Raw genomic sequence first — 22,561 nt, forward strand, 5'->3', positions numbered from 1 at the left:
CATGGGATCCTGAACATTCTCTCGTTCCCATAATGCCTCCACATTGTTGGGGTAATTAAGCAGCAGATGACCGTGCATCTACAAGCTTTTTCGTTAATGCCCGAAACCCACTTCGTTTGCTAGCAGGTGGCCGTTAGTGGCAGACAGCGTAGGTGCCATTATGAGAGAAGGTGAGTGCAGATCATTAAGAATTATGCACTTTCGGACTTAACCCATTCAATCCGGGAACGCATACTGTGTCATTTTAGATTTTCATAGCTATAACCATTATTTTATACTTTGGGCTATTCAAAAATAGCAGATCTACAAGCAACAATTCAAAGATTTGCACATAATGTTCAAGATTTTTCAAAACAAAGAGCAGATCTACAAGCTCGTAGCGCGGCACTTGGTGCCACGCTACGAGCTTGTAGATCTGCTATTTCTATAATATTTGTTTTGTAAAAAAATTTGCAAATCTTTTAATATATATGTTTTTTTAAAGCAATTTTTATTTTAACTCAAATCCATATAATTTTGGAGGTCCTTGACATGAAAAAAATAATAGCAGATCTACAAGCTCATAGAGCTCATAGCGGTGCCACGCTATGAGCTTGTATCTTTTTTTGTATTTTTTTAATACCCAAAGAAATTAAAAAAATGACACAGATGCTTTCCCGGTCTTAAAGGATTAACATACAGAACAGGAGGAGTGACCTGGCCGGTTCAGTTGGTTGACGTCGTGCCCCAAGAGATCCTGACTTGGTGGCCACTAGACCTGTTAAAATAGGGGACCTTGTGGGGATGACATCAGGATGTTGTGGGTACTTTCATATATATCTTATGCAGAGTCAGAATCATAATCAGAATCTTTTTCCGATACCAGTATCGGAAAAAGCTGCCGATACTGCATAAAATGCTGGTATCGGTATCGGCAAGTATGCCAGTCTATGCTATTCCGATACCATGTAATTTATCACACGATGATATTTCATTTGCAGTCATATTTTGAATGTAAAGTAACACGTTGGCATCGTTATTCTCTACAATAAGGACACCTTCAACTTTTACCTCACTTGCGACAAGAGCCTTGAAGTTGTACAGAACTGAGGGGCTTGGTAAACCAAAAAATAGCCGATCTACAAGCTTACAACGTGTCGCGTTGTATTAATAATAATATTTATATAGCACTTTTCATAACATAAATGCAGCTCAAAGTGCTTTACAGGGTAATATAAGCTTGTAGGACGGCTATTTTCAGTATAAAACTAGCTTGAGGGTCATGCTGACTGACTTGTACAAATACAAACAACACGCCAGACAGCTGTAGGCAATTAAGAAACAGAAAACCGCTGCGTTTCTTACCGAAGGCCGGAACAGGCACTGAGGATGACATCAGACTCTGGATGTCCCTGCACTTCTCCGTGGTAATAGCAGTTATTCTGCAATAAGATCAAATGTTCACATAAACAATTTCATTATAGTCCGACAATGTCAGACGATGTAAGACAGTTGACACTTTCTTTATGCAACACCCTTAAAGTAATTGAGGTGATCGTCACATTTCTTACCGCAGCAGCTCTTACCTTCGATCAAAAAGAGGACCAAATACCCTCAACTGCACTGACACTGCCCTAAATTAAGGTCAATTTATTCAGATTTGTTTTGTGGAATATGTCCCCCTTCTGTCCTCCTCCATACAAACAAGGCTCTTTGAAATCAAAATGACCTAAACGGCTGGACACAAAGGCGACATAAATAGAAGGTGGCAGCAATAACAGTAATAGTTTTTTCCTTTGTTGTTCAGCTGGAGTGGCCACAAAATGGCGACGCAAACGGGTCCACCTAAGCATGAAGAGAGGCCATTTAAGGTTATCGAGACATGGAGAGACTGCTGTCTTGTCTGAGCACCAGCAGGGGGGAAGTGTCTGGTTTGGAGGCAAAACAGAAGTCCATTTACTGTCTAGCAGCACTCTTTCAAGTCTGCACCACGCCATCCAACATCAACTGCCATTTGTCGCTCTGTTAGCTATTCCTCAGTTCCAGAAATGCCAAGTGTCAACACTGAACTGCCAGAGGAAATTCTTGTGGATGGTATTTGTTTTTCTTTCTTCCACATAATACTACAAAAACAGAATGGTCAACCGAATGAGAAAAGCAATGCATCTGGTGAGAGGGAATAAAAAAAATATATCGCTTTCGAATGGCAGAGAACTCAACGTTAACCTTGAAAACAGAGCAGCCATAAAGAATATATTTGTGGGCAATTTGTTTCTATTACCACTAAAATGTGTGACACGTCGTTGCGACAGAATACCGTTTTGTCAAGGTGTTGGCGTTGGCGTCCTCTCACCCAGACTGACGGAATGAATAAACCCTGATCCATGCTGCGGTGAACCATAGAGTTGTATACGTTGATAATAACGTTGTGTGACACATCGTATCACACTGTCTTAGGACAGCAGTCTGATTGGTTTGGACCTAGTCTGATTATCGTTGGGTCCATTTCAAACCGGGTCTCTATTAAAACAGTTTTTATTTATGCATATAGGGGTCGACTAACAAAGTCACTCACCGGTCCATTTCGGAACGGGTCGAACCTTTTGAACCAGTGGCGTGAACACCTCTAACGTGAACAGGGGCAGTGTTTGATTGTTTTTCATGATTCACATTACAATACTTTTTTTTTTTTTTTTTGTATAAAGTATGTTTTTGAAAGCGAGGTGCGGTGCTTGCACCACCCCCACATTTGAAATGAAAGGTAAACAAGAAAGGAAGCAGAGGACACAAGCTGTGTGGGAATGGAATTGTCAATCAGTGCCAAATTACCAAGTATTTCACCCCCGCCAAGCTGTCAGGAGGCTGTCAAACTGTCCTCCCCACTGTTCAATGATGCCATGATTTCAATTCCACTCAGCTGCCAGAGGAGAAAAATACAGTTAACTGTGTTTTTGAAATCACAAATCACAGCCTCTGCACCGCATCATAAATGTTTTAACCACTTAAACCCCATATGGTTTAAGTTTTCTGTTATAGTGGGGAAAGCTTTAGCTGAAAATAGCCGATCGACAAGCTCACAGAGCTTATCGATGATTTTTGTTGATTTTTGTTGATTTTCAGAGAAAGCTTTACTCAAATACGGATGCTTGGGTTTAAGTGGTTAATGTATCTGAAATGGCTGTTACAGGGCTCTGGACTGCCAAATATTTGGTGGCATTTGTGACCGTACATCTGTCCAGTGCCACAAAATATATATAATTGGTGGCACTGCTGCCCACTTTGCTTTTGTTGTTTCTTTTTTTTTATATATATATTTTTGGGGGCTTTCCTGCCTTTATTTTTTAGAGGAAAGTAGGCTGACAGGAAATGGGGAGAGAGATGGGGGGGTGACACACAGCAAAGGTCGTCGGGAACGGGAGTCGAACCCGTGACATGCATGTGGTATGCGCCTGGACTGCTAGGCCAGCGGACGCGCTCTTTTGTTGTTTCTTGTATATGTATATCATGCTCCATTGAACTGCCCACTGACAGCATGTCTTCCTCTGTCTCTCATGGGGTACACAGTAGTATACTATGGCGGCCTTCTCCTGTGTAAAGTAGCCTACAACCTAGGCAGTGGTTCTCAGCCAGTGGTCCGGGGACCATCAGTGGTCCTTGAAGGAGTTCCAGGTGGTCCCCAGCTAAATGATGAAGAGTTGGTAACCAAATGGACCCTTATAGATCTTTAACTCTTGAGAGTGTAAAATGAAACCAAATGGACCCTTACGGGTCCATTTGGTTTCCTTTTACGCTCTCAAGAGTTAAATTATTGTTAAACATCAGCATTACTTAATTTACAAGAAGTCTACACAATTAGAGAATGTCGAAGAATAGTTATTTTTATCAACGTTGGCCGTTATCTCTCCTATGGTACCAACATCAATACAGCATGGCGATAACAAATATATTCTACGTTTTAAGTCTGAGAGTCTAAATATCATCAAATGGTGGTCCGTGGCTCAAATGCCGAATAAATAATGGACCTTGATATGAAAAACGTTGAAGACCCCTGACCTAGAGTGTTGCTACTTGTTATGCTTCAGTGAATAATTAAGCATATCTTTAGACCAGACCCAGCAGAAGCTGCATTCCAACTTAGAAGAACAACAGGCGCAGCCAGTACAGTATGCACTTAAAACAAAACAAAAATAATACCACTTTTATTTTACTTGATTAGTACAGTATGCTACAGTATGTTAACACATACAGTGCCAAGATCGCATCGATGCGTTCTTTCAAATCCATCGCTTGAGTGCCAGGATCGCATTGATGCGTTCTTTTGAATTTTCATTGTTTAATCTGTGATCGCACGGCTGTGTTTATTTCTCATCAACACTTTCGTTTTCCACTTACGTCACACTCACCCGGAGCCGGATGTAAAAAAAAAATTTCATTTCCGGGTCACGGTGTTTTTCTCCGGTGATTTTCGGACAGAATAAGGAAAAACACGGTTTTTCACACAGTATAAAAGACAAACGGACAAACGGACAACTTCTATTTTCTTTGGTCCGGGTGACTAACAGTCATCGTCGTAGTGTATCACATCGTTTTCAGGCCGATCAGCGGAACGGGAATTGTCGAAAACGTCACATCCTTTGAATGACCGGATATGACGTGGGCCTGTTTGGGAGGGGGTGAGCGAGGTGATCAATGTTTGGATGTGCTGCTCTCTACTGGTGGAACAATCGTAGGTGCTTGACAACACAATCAGGGAATGTATTTGAATGAAAAATTACAAAACAAAAAAAATAAAAAACCCGCAAATTGCTGGCACAGGGGAGAGTACATTATGAATAAACTCTGGCAGTCAATGTGTTAATCCATTTAGACCTGAGGCCCATTCTACAAATCGTCTCTGTCGGGTGGAAACCTCCTTTTCAGGATTAAAAAAATAGCAAAAGTAGCAAAAAAACTCAAAAAGTTAGAATATGGAGATAAGAGGTTTCTGCCCGACAGCAACGAAATGCCTTCTAAATCCTAACAGTTTTCTGAAAAGCCTATGCTGATATATACATATACTGTATATAGCTAAAATCTAAAACGACACTGGTGCTTTCCAGAATTCATTGTTGCACCTTATTACCATTAAAAAATGCATGCAACCAATTTATGTGCTACTCCCTGAAACACTTAAAAGAGGCATCACTGCTGCATCACTAACTGTAAAATGTTAGTCTGAAGCCCTGTGTTGTGAAATGTCTGCCGGCTGCGATGTTGTGACGCCATCCTTACATCTTCCTTCAAATGAGAGCATCTAGTACTACTAGAACAGTGGTTCTCAAACTTCAAGGATATATCTGCTATTTTTGAATAGCCAAAGTATAAAATGATGGTTAAAGTGATTGTGACGCTATATTAACTAATTTAGCTGGGGACCCCCTGGTAAGCATTACTAGAAAATATCACAGGTTCACGCAGGTAAGTCAAAAAACACACCCACCCACCGCACGTGCACACACACACCCGCACGTGCACACGCACACACACAGAGTGTGTTTGTTCAATAAGTGTTATCTGTAGCTTTTTATTTATTACCACTGACGATATGGCAAACATAGTCAGAGTAAATTTAAAACAGGTGAGGTGATGCTAGGGTTGCATGCAAAGTGGGCCAAAAAAATTAAGGTGTGTTGGAGAGAGAGAGAGAGAGAGAGAGAGCGAGAGAGCGAGAGAGCGAGAGAGCGAGAGAGCGAGCGAGAGAGAGAGAGAAAAACAACTACATGTACTACATTTTGGGTCACAGACCTATTTTAATATCACAAGTAAATATCCCACTTAGTTTTGAATTTCCTATTTTCAAAAGAAAAAAAGTTTAATCGGGCAGAATTTATTTTCTGTAAATTAGTGTCGCACAAAAGTAGTGAAAATAGATCTACAAGCTTCTGTAGTACCTCTGCGTACCCCTAGGGGTACACATACCCCCATTTGAGAAACATTGGGCAATCTGATCATTAAAAAAATAAAAAAATAAATACAGAGCTCCTCTGTGACCTTTCTAAAGGGTCAGCTTTTACAAAGTGAGCCTCTATACGCACCCCTGCATGTCAACTCAACCATAAACGTCACATGCACTCAACTGCTACCGTACCGTAAAGTTGTGAGCACCAGTGACTGCACTCCCATCCTCCAGGTAATGCGTCTCAGTGTAATGGCTTGAAAATAGGCCCCTAAAACAGAAGCAGAAAAACACAGACACGTCAAAGACCAGGGTCGTTTTTTTTTTTCTCCCAACCTTGTAAATACTTTGTATGAGGGTGAAAAAAGCACAGGCCTTATTTAGGGCACTGGAAATTCACGACTTACAAGCTAGGCTTTTCTTTTTTTTCCTTTTTTTTTAACTTATATTCAGACAGTACAGTATATTTAAACTTCAGACTTAGCATATTTAGTATATGTATATTGCGCTTGAAATACACATTCTGAGGGTATGAGAGACTTCAGATTTCATGGGAACACTTGTGTGCATGTACAGTATAAGTAAAATGATGTGTGTGCGTGTGTGCACCTGCACATGTGCGTTAATCCATTACAGGCCATGAGCAGATGATGGACATACTGTAGTAAGTCTCACCCCCAGGGACTTGTCAATGGATCGGTAGAAACATTTCTGCAGCTGCATAATCACACTGTCATCAAGAGGAATGATCTGCGCGCGTGTGTGTGTGTGTGTGTGTGTGTGTGTGTGTGTGTGTGTGTGTGAATGTGAGTGCATATACAATGGTAGACAGCATTCCTCAAACGTTTTGGTCAATGGACAACCGAACCTCGTAAATGTAACGACATATAACAAGCCGCAAACGCAGCTGCAAACGCTACATAAACTATAGCGTTTGCCTGCTACACTTGCTAACAAAAACTAATCAACAGGCCGCTGAAAAGTTTTCAGGGAACATATTATGATGGGTGGGAGAAAAATAAGACCATCTGCCTCTTTTACGATGTAAAAAACATCATTAATTCAGAGGAGACACATCAACAGAGGGGATGGAGAAGGATTTGAAAAATGGAAGGCATGGGTCCATGCCGCAGCGGGGAGCGTTCATATCCCACGGTGCACTGCCAACCCACACAGCTTGCATGGACCAACATCCAAGATTAGAGGTGAGTAAGTCCAATAGCATCACCCACTTCTTCATTCTGCAGGAGTGTTCAATAAGTTGAGCCGAGCACTTTTATTTCACGTTTGATGTGTGTGCTTCACCTATAGATCTGTACTCACCTATAGATCTGGCAGGGCAACATATCAATATCATGACAAGATATCGTCTCGGACCTTGGATATCGTAATACGGACTATACTGTAAGTGTTGTCTTTTTTTTAAATCACCACTACGACGACTGGACTCATCCATTCGCTTGCAAATATTCATCCCATCGCTCAAGCCCAAACAAAATACGTATGCTCGTCTCTGTCTCTTTCAGAATATAAATATAGATATACAATTCTAATGCATCAATGCCCATGCATTTTCATAAAAATGACCAATCATGGGGTACATACATTAATAAACACAAAAGAAAATCTTCATTATCGTCAAAAATATCGATATCGAGGTATCGGGACAAAATTATTGTCATATTTGATTTTGTCCATATCGCCCAGCCCCACTCCATGGGATGATCAAGAGAAGACCCTAAGCTTGACTACATTTTATTTCATTAAATATCCATTATAGCCTTAATGTGCCTTATCATGCCATTAGCAACCACTAAACCAAATCTGATAAGCTAGCAGCCAGTAATCACTCCAGAGGCTTAGTAGCCTATGCCTCATTTAAAATGTGCGACACTGGGGACCTACATCAGAGTGCAACATCTGGCTAAATGCATTTCCATACAGTTAGTCCATTAGAGTTTCTCTTACTGATTGGCTGGGCCTGGACCGCTATAAGTGTTCCTTGCATAGACACAGAAAAGTATAGAATGGGCATCCTTAGGAAAAGCTGTGCTTTCCTATGAATGGACATGGAAATCATCAATGCATGGGGGCCTCTGTGGTGCGTTTGTTCAATGCAGAATTGTGCAGAAATGATGGTGCTGCATGCCATGCAGGGCCCTAAACTATTCCACTGTAGAATTGAAATCGTCAAATCAGATTCTGTATTTTAATGTGAATATTCTGACTAATCATTTTGTATATAAAGGTATATTGATGTATGTATTGATTGATTGATTGATTGATTGATTGATTGATTGAATACTTTATTAACAGTTTGCAAAAAGTACAGAGGTACAGCTAAAAGGATAACACAAAAAGCCCTGAGGGCTTGTTTCCATTGTGGTCCTGTGTATTCAATTAATCAAGACATATAAAGACATACAATACAATACCATACAAGAAATCATCAATACTAGGACCAGTAAGAGTATATTTACAGCTACCGTATAAGACTTTCTGACAAAATAGAGAGTCATATGAATATAGCTTGAGCATTTAAAATCAAAAATCCGTTAAAACAACTACATATAACAGCAGACAGCTTATTTTAATTGTCGTCAATGTATAAGACTGTATGCAGAGAGTGATTTGACTGATGGGTCTCCAACTGACCACTCAAATCATAAGTTTTCATCCAGCAGCCAGTGTTTCACAATGGACCCTTTTCACAGCTATCATTTTGACAGGCAAATGCAGAGGAAGGATAATAGCCAACGTTAATTGTGTGTGCGTTTCATTTCCTGTGAGTGTTTCTGTATGCCAGCAGGAAGTTAACAGGACAGGAGCTGTCCAGGCTGGCATGCAGTAAAACCTAAATGAAACACGTGCGCACAATTATTGTTGTTACCTTCAGCTGTGTTTACCCATCAAAATGTCTGCTGTGAAAAATGTCTGCAATTTTTTACAGGTGCACCATTGAGAGTGTCCTGACTGGCTACATCACTGCTGGTAGAGAAGACAAAAAACAACAACAACAAAGAACAGCATAGCACATCACCAGCACCGAGCTGCCTCTACACGTAAAGGCGTACGGTGAATTCCCAGAAGATCCTAACCCCCCCAGCAGTGGACTGTTCACACTGCCATCAACTGGCTTATAGGAGCATCAGGACTCGATCCAAAAGGCACATAAGACCTCTGAACTCATAAATGTATATCAATATATCATACACAGTATATATATATCTATATCACTTTTCTTTTTATTATATAAACTATAACAGGATTACAGTTAGCAGAAATGGACCAGATTCCATAAACATTTTGTATCGCCATTTCTGAATTTTACAGCTATTTTTCAGTATTATACTGCACTTGGAATGTTCAGTTTACTGCGACTGGTTCATTTTTACTGCCACCACTGCAGCTACTGATGTGACTGTGCTATTTATGTACATAGAAGCCCCGCCGAAACACAGCATGCATGGAGTCAAGGTAACGTTGACTCAAAGGTTATATATCGGTTAATTATATTTACCCTGGCTATCTTTAGCCATCATTAAATGGCATTAGATGTGGTGGTTATACGAGTGGACGGTATCCATAGCAATAAGCATTATCGGGTCCCCCAGCAAAGTAGGTGTCTATGAAGCTATTACTTTGGAAGTTGGGCGCTTTTAAGTCAGGCTGAGCCGGATACCCTTTTCTATGCAAAGCTATTTGCGTAGAAAGTATAAGTAAAATGATTCCTTTCAAACATTGTAACGATACATCTATTTATGTAATGTGCGAATGAAGCATGGAACAATGTGGGCTTACTTTTTTCCAATTTTCCTGGTACATACAGTATGATTGATCATAGCTGCTCTTAAATGTCTAATCAACACAGCCACTAAAAGCAAGTTGACAATCAGAAAACTTTTAAAAGCCAAACTCTGTATACTGCTTAAAGTAGTAATACTGCTTAAAGGAGAAATCCGGACATTTTAAGTGTTATCTTTGATGTGTCGTTACTCACCTACCGACGTAGAAAGTGGCGTTGATTTTTTCCAGCGATTCCCCTGTCGTAATTTTTTCGACCCCCTCCGTTGGCATAATGGGAGCGCGTGGCTAAGGGAAATTCGTCTATTATAACCGATGCAAAGTTATTTTTTTCTCTACTACTACTCATTGTAGAGTCTCATGATACTCAAACATGCACTGAAAGTCCCTGAGAAGCTATCGCTAATGCCGAACGAGCTAACGTTGTTTGCTTATTTCTCTGCCTGGCAACACCGAGTTGCCAGGTTCTGGGAGAGAAACAAGCAACCAGCGTTAGCTCGTTCGGCATTAGCGATAGCTTCTCAGGGACTTTCAGTGCATGTTTGAGTATCATGAGACTCTACAATGAGTAGTAGTAGAGAAAAAAATAACTTTGCATCGGTTATAATAGACGAATTTCCCTTAGCCACGCGCTCCCATTATGCCAACGGAGGGGGTCGAAAAAATGACGACAGGGGAATCGCTGGAAAAAATCAACGCCACTTTCTACGTCGGTAGGTGAGTAACGACACATCAAAGATAACACTTAAAATGTCCGGATTTCTCCTTTAAAGTTGGTGTGCATTTCCTTAATGTCTTAATTTAAGAGCAGATATGACTGCTTGGATGCCGATGTACTGATAAGGGGCAAGGCCTGAATAAAATACACTACTGTGTACATCAGCCAGTGAGGAGGAAGTGTGCGGTGCGTCTCCAACTAACGCAATTGCAGGGTTGACACTAATGGACACAGACTGCCCGTAGCAAGTAAATAAAACATTCGGGCAAGTGGAGTTTTCTTTCAGGTTGCCCGACGGGCAAGTGCGTTTGAATGGGGAAGCAACCGTCTTCATCAAATATTATTGGTTATTCATGAAGAACAAATAATGCTACCTTTTTACAAGTAGCAGTTGCGCTCATTCAGATTTTCAAAGTGACTGTCGCCACTCGACAGTTATCGATTGGATTTAACATTAATTTGATCGGTTATATAAACATAAGCATAACATAATAGCTCTTTCCATGGGAAAGTTTACAGTATTAGTTGTTGTGCCGGTGAGGTAAGAAACCCTGGGGGGCTTATGCGAGTACCTCACCGTTTACATTACCTATAGATTGATTATATTTAATATTAAAAACAAAAACAAAAAACAATAATGAACAGAGAAAAAAAAAATCTCGGGCAAGTGGGCATAACCTTTGGGCAAGTAGAGCTTGACCTGTACTTGCCCGACGGGCAAGGGCTCAGCCCTAATTATTAAGACCTATCTTACTATACTATTATGGTTCCCTGGCATGGCTTGGCTGTCTGGCAAAGATACAGACTTCTTACTACTATAAGCTTTAGCTACATTAACCCTGGCATCCCTATTTGTATCAGAAAATGTCAGTTATTCAGAATTCTTCAAGATTTGTCAAATTGAATAACAAATCAGATCTACAAACTCATAACGCATTATGATGCGACACATTGTGAGCTTGTAGATCTGCTATTTTCAAAGAGTACAAAGTATAAATTAGGCCGAAAGTGGTTAAAGGTAGGGTAAGTGATATTTTTTGGTTAAAACAAAAAGTATTTTGTTAAAAGGTTAAAATACTATATTCTGATAGTAATCATTGCTATAGAGTGTTTTTTCAGTAACAGATGTCTCCCTGTCTCTCCAGCTGTTTAATAAACAGAAAATACATTTTTCGGTAGGTGTCAAAATCTCAGCCAATCAGGAGAAAGTACCCATTTTTAAGCTTAATTTGTATAGTGTTCCAGTTCCAATTTTGCCTGCTCATTTCTTAGTGTCATCACTTCCAATTTCACTTGTTTAATCTGTATCCTGATTGAGTTCTCTGTCCTGATTGGATAAAATTGGAAATGAAACTGAAACTGAAACGAAAATGCATTTTCTGTTTAATAAAGAGGTGGAGAGACAAGGAGACTCCCTATACTGAACAAACACTCTATAGCAATGGGTACTATCAGAATATAGAGCTATTTAACAATTATTTTAACCAACGCAAATCACTTACCCTACCTTTAATGCAACTCATATTTTTCCATTTCAACTGTCTCAAACGTTATCCATATCGCATTTTGGCAGTCCCGGAAATAAAGTCGACATTCGCTGCTCCCTTACACTGAACAGATTGCAAATTAAGATTGCTGCCCTAGAGGTCGTGTTTGGACTTCAGACTGGATTTGTGTCATGCGAATGCTAATTCCAAGAAAATTCTACAAAGTTGGTCTTTGAGGGCAGCTGTTTAAAGCTGGCCTATTGCAGAGTGGCCCTTGTTGCTGTGCCATACTGTTTTGAAGCCACTGGCTTGACATTATGGAATCTGGCTGTAATCAACTCCTTGGCAAAGGTTCCCTGTGTATTAGTACAGTAGGTCATGGATGTGTAATGTGTGTCTGACTACAGCTTACCCTGCTTTTTCTGACATTACCCTGACTGTCATCAGTGAGGTCATCAGTGGGGTGAAGTCAAGTCATTGTTGATCGATCGATCAACCGATAGGTTGGTCGGTCGATCGGTCGGGTAGGTGGGCGGCCAATAGAGTGATAGATAGCTAAATACCAGACACAAGGTTACAACAGAACTAAAAGAAAAAAAACGTGGCTGGCCCTCCACACATGGATTAATAATGTAGAGTAAAAAAAGACAGTATCAGTCCAATAAAGTATTAATAAAAAATAAATAAATACAGTATCAATACGGTAATGTCATGAAAACAGGCGTTCGGACAGCAATAAATGCAGACAACCCCCAATTATACCAAGAGTAAAAACAACAGTTATTAGTCCATGGACGGAGCAGAGCGACAATGTGTGGCATTGCATAACCTGAGGGCTACTATTCTGCTAGGGGAGGATCCTGAAACCTTGAAATGGATTAAAAAAGGGTTTCCAGTCCCATGCTATCCTGAACATTATCAGAGTATTAATTAATACAGTACAAAACCAGGAGTGAAATGCTCATGTGGAGTATGAGAGATGTGTCATGATAATTGATTGCTCAACTTTCACTCCCTCTCTCGCTCTCCCTCCCTCGGTGTGCTGAGATTCCCCTGCCTCTCTTCGTCTCGCACACACACACACACACACACGCACGCACACACTCGCATCATATATTATGTATTGTCATTTCTTGGGTTCTATCTCATTCTCTTGTCGCAATGTTTCCATTGATGACATTGGTAATGGCAAGAATGGAGTCACCAGCAGCAACAATGAGCTTTTTGTACTTGCTTCTTGATAAAAAGGGCAATAAAATAGTGGCCATGAATTTGAAGGACTTAATCCCCCCCAATTGTTTTGGCATGTTTAGTTAACAATGTCCCCATCATGACCATATGCTCTAAAAGTGTGAAAAACATATTTTTCTTTTCAGCTCATTTTTAACAGCAGTTGGCAGCTTATGAACAGTGCCTAAGAGAGCAACTAAACATGTCTTGCTCAAGGAACCGGGAACCTTCCCATTCCCAGGCGACCAGAATGGAAGAGAGTTTCTTGGATACCAGAACGGTTACATTTTGATTAACACTCGCATGACGGCAGTAAGGCCAACCACCACACAGACGGACTTCAGATCAAATTGACCGTTTTTTCCTGCGATTCCTTTGGCCACCGTCTCCCCTCGGAGCTCCACACGCTCTGACACCTTCTTCCCCGCACTGCGGGGATACTATTGTCTTTTAAATATCGCTTAACATTTCAATCCCACTCAAACCTCACATGTTGGCTACACTTCATTTGGTTTAGGCTACAGGCAGAAAAGTTATAATATCTATAACTGGGAACGTGAATGGGTAACTTGGAATGGTAACTGAGATCCGATATGTAAAATCTTTATGACAAAAACGTATAAAGCAGCGCGATCGCTGTAGCAGTGAGCTTGAATTAGGCACACGAACGGGGTTTAGGAAATGGTTACATTTACACTCTTGAGTGAAAAATGTATAGCCTATATGAATGATTATAGCCTAAAAATGATTCACTGGTAGCGACAGAGTAAACAATATTTACTTAAATTACACAGATTAACTTTCCAAAGTAAAATTTATGCCTGATGTCTGAAGCCGTAGACAGACTCTCCATGTGCCCAGACACGTATGAAACAGCTGATCGCTGTAGCGAGAGCTACACGGTTCATAAACTCATAGGTCAAGCATCACCACAAACAGACCTATTGTATACACAGGTCTAAAAGGCACTTCCGCATACTGTACGTCACAGACTATTACTTGAAGTCATCAACACTGAGGATTTTACTGCATGCGTGAGAGAGAGAGAGAGAGAGAGAGAGAGAGAGAGAGAGAGAGAGAGAGAGAGAGAGAGAGAGAGAGAGAGAGAGAGAGAGAGAGAGAGAGAGAGAGAGAGAGAGAGAGAGAGAGAGAGAGAGAGAGAGAGAGAGGAGTCATAGAGACAGAGAGAGAGAGACAGAGAGAGAGAGAGAGAGAGAGAGAGAGAGAGAGAGAGAGAGAGAGAGAGAAAGAAAGAAAGAGAGAGACAGGGAGAGAGAGAGATGCCTTGATGTTGAAAGCGTCCGGGTGCACAACATTCAGAGGTCTCCCTCACTTTTCCTATAATCAGCAGAAGTGAGTGTCAGTTCATTACATTACATTACAGTCATTTAGCAGACGCTTTTATCCAAAGTGACTTACAATAAGTGCATTCAACATAGGTAGGCAAGAAAACTACTTATCACCAGAAGTCTTAAGTGCATTCTCTTCTAAAACAAGCAGCTTTGCGTATACCTAGCGCTAAGGTAAAAGTGCAATATATCAGCTACCTACTTTCTTTAATTCCTTGTGTCAATTGTGTTTGGGTTATTTGCAGGTACATTGCTCAGACAAAATACAACATTTACAGATTAGGTTTATGGGTTCGGGTTGGAGTTATTATAAACACAGTTGTCATTTTTATTTAGAGGGGGAAAATCGCTTTGCCAAATTCCGAGCTGACAGTGAAATGCAAATGATCCCATTAACTAGAACGATGACACGTCGCCAGGTGGTCTGGAGGTGTGAAGTTCTCTGCCTGGGGGAGCAAGGGCGAGAGCGGACAATTTTGCCCAAAAATTACGTCAGGGATGGTATGATGATGCCTAATTTCATATTTAGAAAACTTTTCAGATAGAAAAAAAACTGAAATGATTTGAATCGAATATTTAGGAAAAGTCATGGAAGGGGAACCTTCTGAGAGCTTCATGAGCAAAGATAATCGACTTCAAAATCTCAAAATCGGTCAGGCTGACTGCTTAGACAACCGAGTGTTAAGCCCCAACACTTGGCTACTAGCATAATCATCATCCTTTGGTTTAGAGCAGGGGTTTTCAACTGATTTTGACCCATCCCGACTAAGAGCAACCTGGGGACCGCCACTATTGTGCGTGGTGGGTCCATCATAGACCCACCCCACACAATAGTGGTGGGGGGTTCATGCACCACAGGGAGCTGGAGAAAGTAGCTATAATATCAATATAATATCTAATAAAATACAGTGATTTTGTTTGAATATGATGGAATATGATTAAGGATTACTGTGATTATGGTAAGCTCACATTTCATATCACACACACACCATACAGTAAGAACTCCTGTAAGTTATTAAAAGTAAAAAATATATATATATTTTTTTATGAATGCCAGGGACCACCTGCAATACCTCCGCGGACCACCGGTTGAAAACCCCTGGTTTAGAGGGACTAACAGTCACCTAGTTTCTCATCCAGACAACTATTCCACAATCTTCGAATGCTATATAGTCTGTAATTACTACCCCTGAAAGTGGCACAAAGGAAGATGCCGTCATGTCATTTCCACTCAAATAAAATATAAAAAAATATTTTTGAATTTCCGTTTCTGCTAAGCAGCAAGCATATTTACGCGACTGCAAAGACGATATGGTCACCCAAATGCCATTTAGACGGAGGGTGACTTCAAAGCCGTTTCATAGACTTAGATCTCATAGCAGGCATCCTGACCAAAAATGGTGCGACTTATTTCTGGTACGTTCTTCAAATGAGCCGCATGGTGCATGGATGGACCATTGTTTATGAATAAAACCCGCTTTGGTTTCCACAAAGACAAACTGGGCCACTATTTTGGCCTTTGGTGATGATTGAGGGGGGATCAAACTGTCATTCAGTGCAGAGTAGGGCTTTCACCGACTAGTCGACTAGTATAACCACTAGTCGACTTTGTTGGTACTAGTCGAATAGTTGAAAAAAAAAAAAAAAAAAGCTTTTTTTTTTATTTTTGTTTTTTTTATTTGTTTTAATGCCATAGTAATGGCCCATCTTACTATTATTATTATCCTCCTGACTTTATTTTTTATCAAAAGGGGGTCAAAAGTATGCCCAATAAAAGCCTATTATTGGGCAATGGGGATCCTTGGAGACGCTGCTGTGGTGCTGTGCTGCTGTGCCAGAAGCGCTTCCCTTAAAACGCCATAAAAGTAAGGGCAGGAGGATAATAATAATAGTAATATAGTAGTAGGATGGCATTAAAACAATGACCCCCCTAAACCCCCCCCCCCCCCCCCCACCCTTTTTTTTTTTTTTTTTTTTTTTTTTAAATGTACATTTCGACTGGTCGACTACTACTTGGTCAAATGAGTCGACTAGTAAAAATCATTAGTTGTGAATGCCCTAGTGCAGAGTAGGACATTGTCTTACAGATCTCTGTTTCACTCCATGGGGGATAAATTATTAGGACAGTAATATCAATATCATAGACCTGTTTTCTAGTCATTAATGTCGTGCAACAGTACAGACACATTGCCGCTACATACCTACCACGGTGCACCCTAGAGCTCTGCTTGGACAAGCTGACAAACAGAAGGCGCGATACCCTTTAACCCATTAAGACCTGAGGCCGATTCTACAAATGTCTTCTAAATCCTAACAGTTTTCTGAAACATCTTATGTTTCTATAATATCAGTGGTTCTCAAACTTTTTCATGTCAAGGACCCCCAAAATTATATGTATTTGGCCACAGACCCCCCCATCTCAACATATTTAGTTCCAGGGACCCCCAGAAGCAAAGATTTTAGTTACAAACGCTTAAAAAAAAACGATATATTCAAAGATTTGCTAAAAAAAAATCATGATTTTTCAAAAATAGCAGATCTACAAGCTCATAGTGCGGCACTTGGTGCCGTGCTATGAGCTTGTAGATCTGCTGTTTTTGAATAGCCAAAGTATAAACATAATGGTTGAAGTGGTTAAAATCTAAAATGACAGATGCTTTTCCCGGTCTTAATGGGTTAAAAATATTCAACAGTTTGTTGGGCAAATTTTCTACAATTGCTTGAGTCAATAACCATTGATTCTGGCCTCCACAGAGTGTGTTGCATTTCAATAAACAGGCTAACGTCTAATTAGCCATTCAGTGATAGCTGCACAGGTTAATAGTGATGAATGAGGATCTCTTTAGCAGCGCGCCTCAGGGACACGGAAAATACTGTTCATTTAGACACTTCGGCTCAGAAATAACCAGACAGTTAGTGAACCATTTACCATTTATTAACCATATACCATATTAACCATTACTCATATATGCAATAATGTTGCAATCAAGTTTGGCGGTGTGACTCTGCTCATGTGATATTAAACGATTCCTGTGCAAACATGACACAGATCTCCAATCACAACCCCCCAGAGCAGAGCATTCAATTCAAGTGTCAAATCACAACAAGTTGTCTCAACACTTTACATGTAGAGAAGAGACCCGACAATCCCACCCTGAGCAAGCAATTTGCGACAGTGGCAACGAAAAACTCCCTCTTAACTTGGAGAAAACGTCAGGCAGACCCTAGGCTCTAGGGTGGCGGCCTTCTGCCTCGACCGTGTCGGGGGAAGAGAGAGAGGGAGAGACAGAGGAGAGACAGAAAGCATGAAACATAAAATACAGTTTAACATAACATTGAACCTTCAATGCATAATTAAACAACCACAATCATAGTACAATACAAAAACATAGTACAATACACAGAATCATAGAACCACAGTACAACACAGAATCAACCTATAACAATAATAACTAGATGCCACGGGGAGGAGGCCGGGGAGGTGGAGGGAATTTGAAAACAAGCAGCTGAACACACCGCTTAGACAGCGAAGTACGTAGACTGAACAGAGAACTGAGGCTGCTTAAATGAACCTCCAGAGTTGCACTGTGGGTATGAGGGCGTGAGTGAGTTAACTGTAGCAAATGAGATGACAGGAGTTTGACACGTACTGACTTAAAGGAGTACGACTGAATTACTATACAAATGGGGGGGTCCGGGGAGTATGAATGAATATTATAAACATACTGCCCTCCGTGTCTACATGAACTATCGTGTCACTGGATTTCATTTAGACACTTCGGCTCAGAAATAACCAGACAGTTAGTGAACCATTTACCATTTATTAACCATATACCATATTAACCATTACTCATATATGCAATAATGTTGCAATCAAGTTTGGCGGTGTGACTCTGCTCATGTGATATTAAACGATTCCTGTGCAAACATGACACAGATCTCCAATCACAACCCCCAACACACGCTCACTTGCAGTGAGCAATACAGCGCCACACCTTAATCTATATGAGAATGTTTATCAGTTAAAGCATCGAAGTGACGCAATTTCATTTAAAACCCTTTTAACTAAATGAAATATGCTACATGAATTAACTATGTGAGTGTCAGCAATGACGCATTTCCTTTAAATGCATACCGAGATGCCCTTCACATCTAAGCCGATATTCTGCGCCAGCAGCGACTATTAGATGCACATTTTGGCAAAACACTACTGTGTTTTGATGTTAAAGGAAATAGACTATAAATTATGAATAACTATGTGTATAGACAGCAATGTCAAATTCCCTCTATATGATGGCAGCAATGCAAACCCTTCAGGCAAGTCACGCTCGCCCGAGCGGTGACCTGATATAGACGGAATATACTATTTAGTGATTATCAATAATAACCCTACCTTCTAGACCACCATTAAGCAACGTGAGACCCAACACGACCAATGCTTAATGGTGTACCATAATAATACCACTGTAGCAACGTGAGACCCAACACGACCATGCTACTAGTGGCTTACCATACCTTAGTGATTTACCACCTACCATTAATACCACTGTAGCAACGTGAGACCCAACACGACCATGCTACTAGTGATTTACCGCCTACCATTAATACCACTGTAGCAACGTGAGACCCAACACGACCATGCTACTAGTGATTTACCACCTACCATTAATACCACTGTAGCAACGTGAGACCCAACACGACCATGCTACTAGTGATTTACCACCTACCATTAATACCACGACCATGCTACTAGTGGTTTACCACCTACCCTTAATACCACTGTAGCAACGTGAGACCCAACACGACCATGCTACTAGTGGTTTACCACCTATCATTATACCACTGTAGCAACGTGAGACCCAACACGACCATGCTACTAGTGGTTTACCACCTACCATTAATACCACTGTAGCAACGTGAGACCCAACACGACCATGCTACTAGTGGTTTACCACCTACCATTAATACCACTGTAGCAACGTGAGACCCAACACGACCAATGCTACTAGTGGCTTACCATACATACCATTAATACCACAGTAGCAACGTGAGACCCAACACGACCATGCTACTAGTGGTTTACCACCTACCATTAATACCACTGTAGCAACGTGAGACCCAACACGACCAATGCTACTAGTGGCTTACCATAATACCATTAATACCACAGTAGCAACGTGAGACCAAACACGACCATGCTACTAGTGGTTTACCACCCATCATTAATACCACTGTAGCAACGTGAGACCCGACACGACCATGCCACTAGTGGTTTACCACCTTAGTGATTTACCATCCCTTAAATGTACCTGACCCCCAACCTGCGCTCTGACAAGAGCAATACTTAACACACGATCAATTATGCAACTCCTGAATTATTCCATAATTGATCACACATAACACTCATAGCTTTTTGAGCTGCAAGAATTTCATCCGTATTTAAACGAATATAATGTTCGTAAGCAGCAGACGACCAGGAACCCATGGCTTTTAAGTGAATAAAGACCAACAATGCTGCTGAGGTTGCTGCGCCGATCCGAAAGAAGTGAGGAGTATACGCTTGGGGCAGAGTCCACATTGCTGGCACACTGAACACAGCCTGGCAGCAAACCACGCCCTTGACATGCCTTCCCATCATCCAAGACGACAGGATCATTTCCGCCAGGATTAACCTCCATTTCAGGTAGCAGACATAGAAAAGAACGGACAAAAAGCGGTATCAGTTCTTACAATAAATGATATTCCATTAGGATGATAACTGATTAGGAGTGCTTAATTGAAACATGTGAGCTTTCAGTGCAAAGCAATGCATTTCCCATATCTAACCCATAAGATGCTGATAGAACTAATCCAAACAATATCTACACAATATCTACATTAGATAGTTCCTTTCTCCACTTAATAAAACTTAATCCGATGATTAATGTGACCTGCAATTCCCATTACTTCTCACAGCTAACTGCGTTCATTCGACGTGAGCCGAGTGATCCACCGCTACTCTTGAGTCAAATCATGATTTAATTGATATTTCACAATATCACAACCCCAACGTGGAATGTAGCGATTTGAATATCCATGAAATTAGCTCAAAGCAACCATCCCAGACTACTTAAATATCCAAGATCATTAACAATCCATACCATTTGATATTATACACCTGAATTGTATAGACGCTGAATCCTTATAACATTGAGTGCGAGTGGATACGCAGATCAAGCAGTGAGCAGCCGACAAGGCTTTCAGTAGACTTAACCAGGATGAGTTTTAGATTTGATTAATGAATGACCTGCCTCTCATGGCTTCAGCAGAAGTAGATCCAGGTATACCACCGAGGTGATCTTGATTACTGCTGTGCAATGACCATGGCGCTGCAGTAAAAATGAAGACTGGCAGCAACCCAGAACCTGAAGATTCCCAGCATCCATGGTGGACAGAAGGTCATGCCATCATCAACCTTGGATCACCATAATGGGCAGTCGCTCATGAAACAGAAAACAGAAGCAGAATGAGATCAAGCAATGAACAAATATCCCTTACAATGACATGGTTAAGCTAAAAGAGAAGATAACATCCAAGTTAATTCGTTCGTGTTTCATTAATATAATCACAATCCAACCTAATGAATAATTAGTGCCATGTTATGACCTCTCAACGCGTGTGGTGGTACACGATAGACAGCTAACAGTAGCTTGAAGAGACGATAAGAAGCAGTGTAAAGTTTGAATGCTTATACCTCTCCAACCAAAATTCCAAACCAGTTTTAAACTGAAACAATCATGAGGGGTAGCACCAATAAATAATGCTCACTACATACATCCGATGAAATAACACAAGCATAAGGCTACCAGAAATGGAAACTAGCATTAGCTAGCATGAAACAAACAACCTGGATGCTAGCATTAGCCCAGTGCCAAACACAACTCTGCATTGGGGAAATCAAGATAATCGAACGCCACATGGCTACAATGCACAAGCATCTCAGCATATGATTGCAAATAAGTTAGCCTACAACGATACTTCCAAGCATATTACTGAAGTGGGAAGATAAGCCGATGCACTGGAACCGCATGGTATAAAGACTCAGACTGAACTGAGTTTACTAGGAACAATTAGTGTCCACTAGGGTCGCAACCCACAAGAAAGGTACAATTACCCCAGTGACACTAGAGGGCGCCAAACTACGAACATAAAGTCAGTTCTAATAGACAACAGCGCCTTAACACCTTTAAATTTAAACCTATAGGACCTTAACCTTTAAACACTACTACCACCTTAACTTTAACGCTTTTACCACAAATAAACTTTACTCTTTCAACCTTTACCACTACTAATACTTTACCCTTTAACTTTATTCATTATTTAATACCAATTACCTAATAAAACGTCCTTAGAGCCTTAACCTTAGAACCATAACCTTTTAAGACTATTAATACTTAACTCTAAAACCTTTAACACTACTAATACTTAAAACCTTAAACTACTAATACTTTAACCTTTAACACTACTAACACTTTAATACCGTTACCATCAATACTTAATACTATAAACAACCTTAGATATCCCACACAGTTTCTTCAGGAACAGTACTTCTAGTATAAGAACCTATTACACTGACCTTGGAAACAACTCTAAAAGCAAACTCGGTGGCAACAGTAATTATCTAGTTGAGCATCTACAACTAAAACCCCCATTATAGCTACCTGTAACTTAAGGGACAATGAGTTGAATAACCCAACGAAATGATCAACAGCTTCACTGAGTGGATTATATACTTGAATATCCCGTTTAGTAAGTACCTACTTAACATAACACTGCCTAGTTAACATTACCATAATGCCTGCACATTCCACCATCCAGTTAAGAATCACTCTTGCCTCTTCACATTACTCTAACACAGTAGAATTAAACTAACTAATCCTAATATACTATGAATGTGCGGTTGCATGGACTACATTACCCATAATGCTTTGCTGAGAGCCACTTCCTGTATACTCCCAGCGTGATCTAGTGTGAGAGTGACAACACTAGGATAGACTCCCATAGAATGGAATGCAGAAAC

The 22,561-nt window shown here is 40.6% G+C and overlaps 1 protein-coding gene across 1 annotated transcript in view; it reads right to left on the reverse strand.

Moving 5' to 3' along the window:
- The window catches only part of LOC308100754 (disintegrin and metalloproteinase domain-containing protein 12-like), a 129,087-nt gene that overhangs the window by 54,183 nt on the left and 52,343 nt on the right, over window positions 1–22,561 (reverse strand). Inside the window, exons 4-5 of the mRNA XM_080449847.1 lie at window positions 6,107–6,185; window positions 1,345–1,421 (exon numbers count right to left, since the gene is read on the reverse strand). Coding sequence (XP_080305973.1) covers window positions 1,345–1,421; window positions 6,107–6,185 — 156 coding nt within the window. The remainder of the gene's footprint in view (window positions 1–1,344; window positions 1,422–6,106; window positions 6,186–22,561) is intronic.

This window comes from Gymnoscopelus braueri (assembly GCF_963280865.1).
Source record: "Gymnoscopelus braueri genome assembly, chromosome: 14".
In the NCBI taxonomy this organism is placed as follows: domain Eukaryota; kingdom Metazoa; phylum Chordata; class Actinopteri; order Myctophiformes; family Myctophidae; genus Gymnoscopelus; species Gymnoscopelus braueri.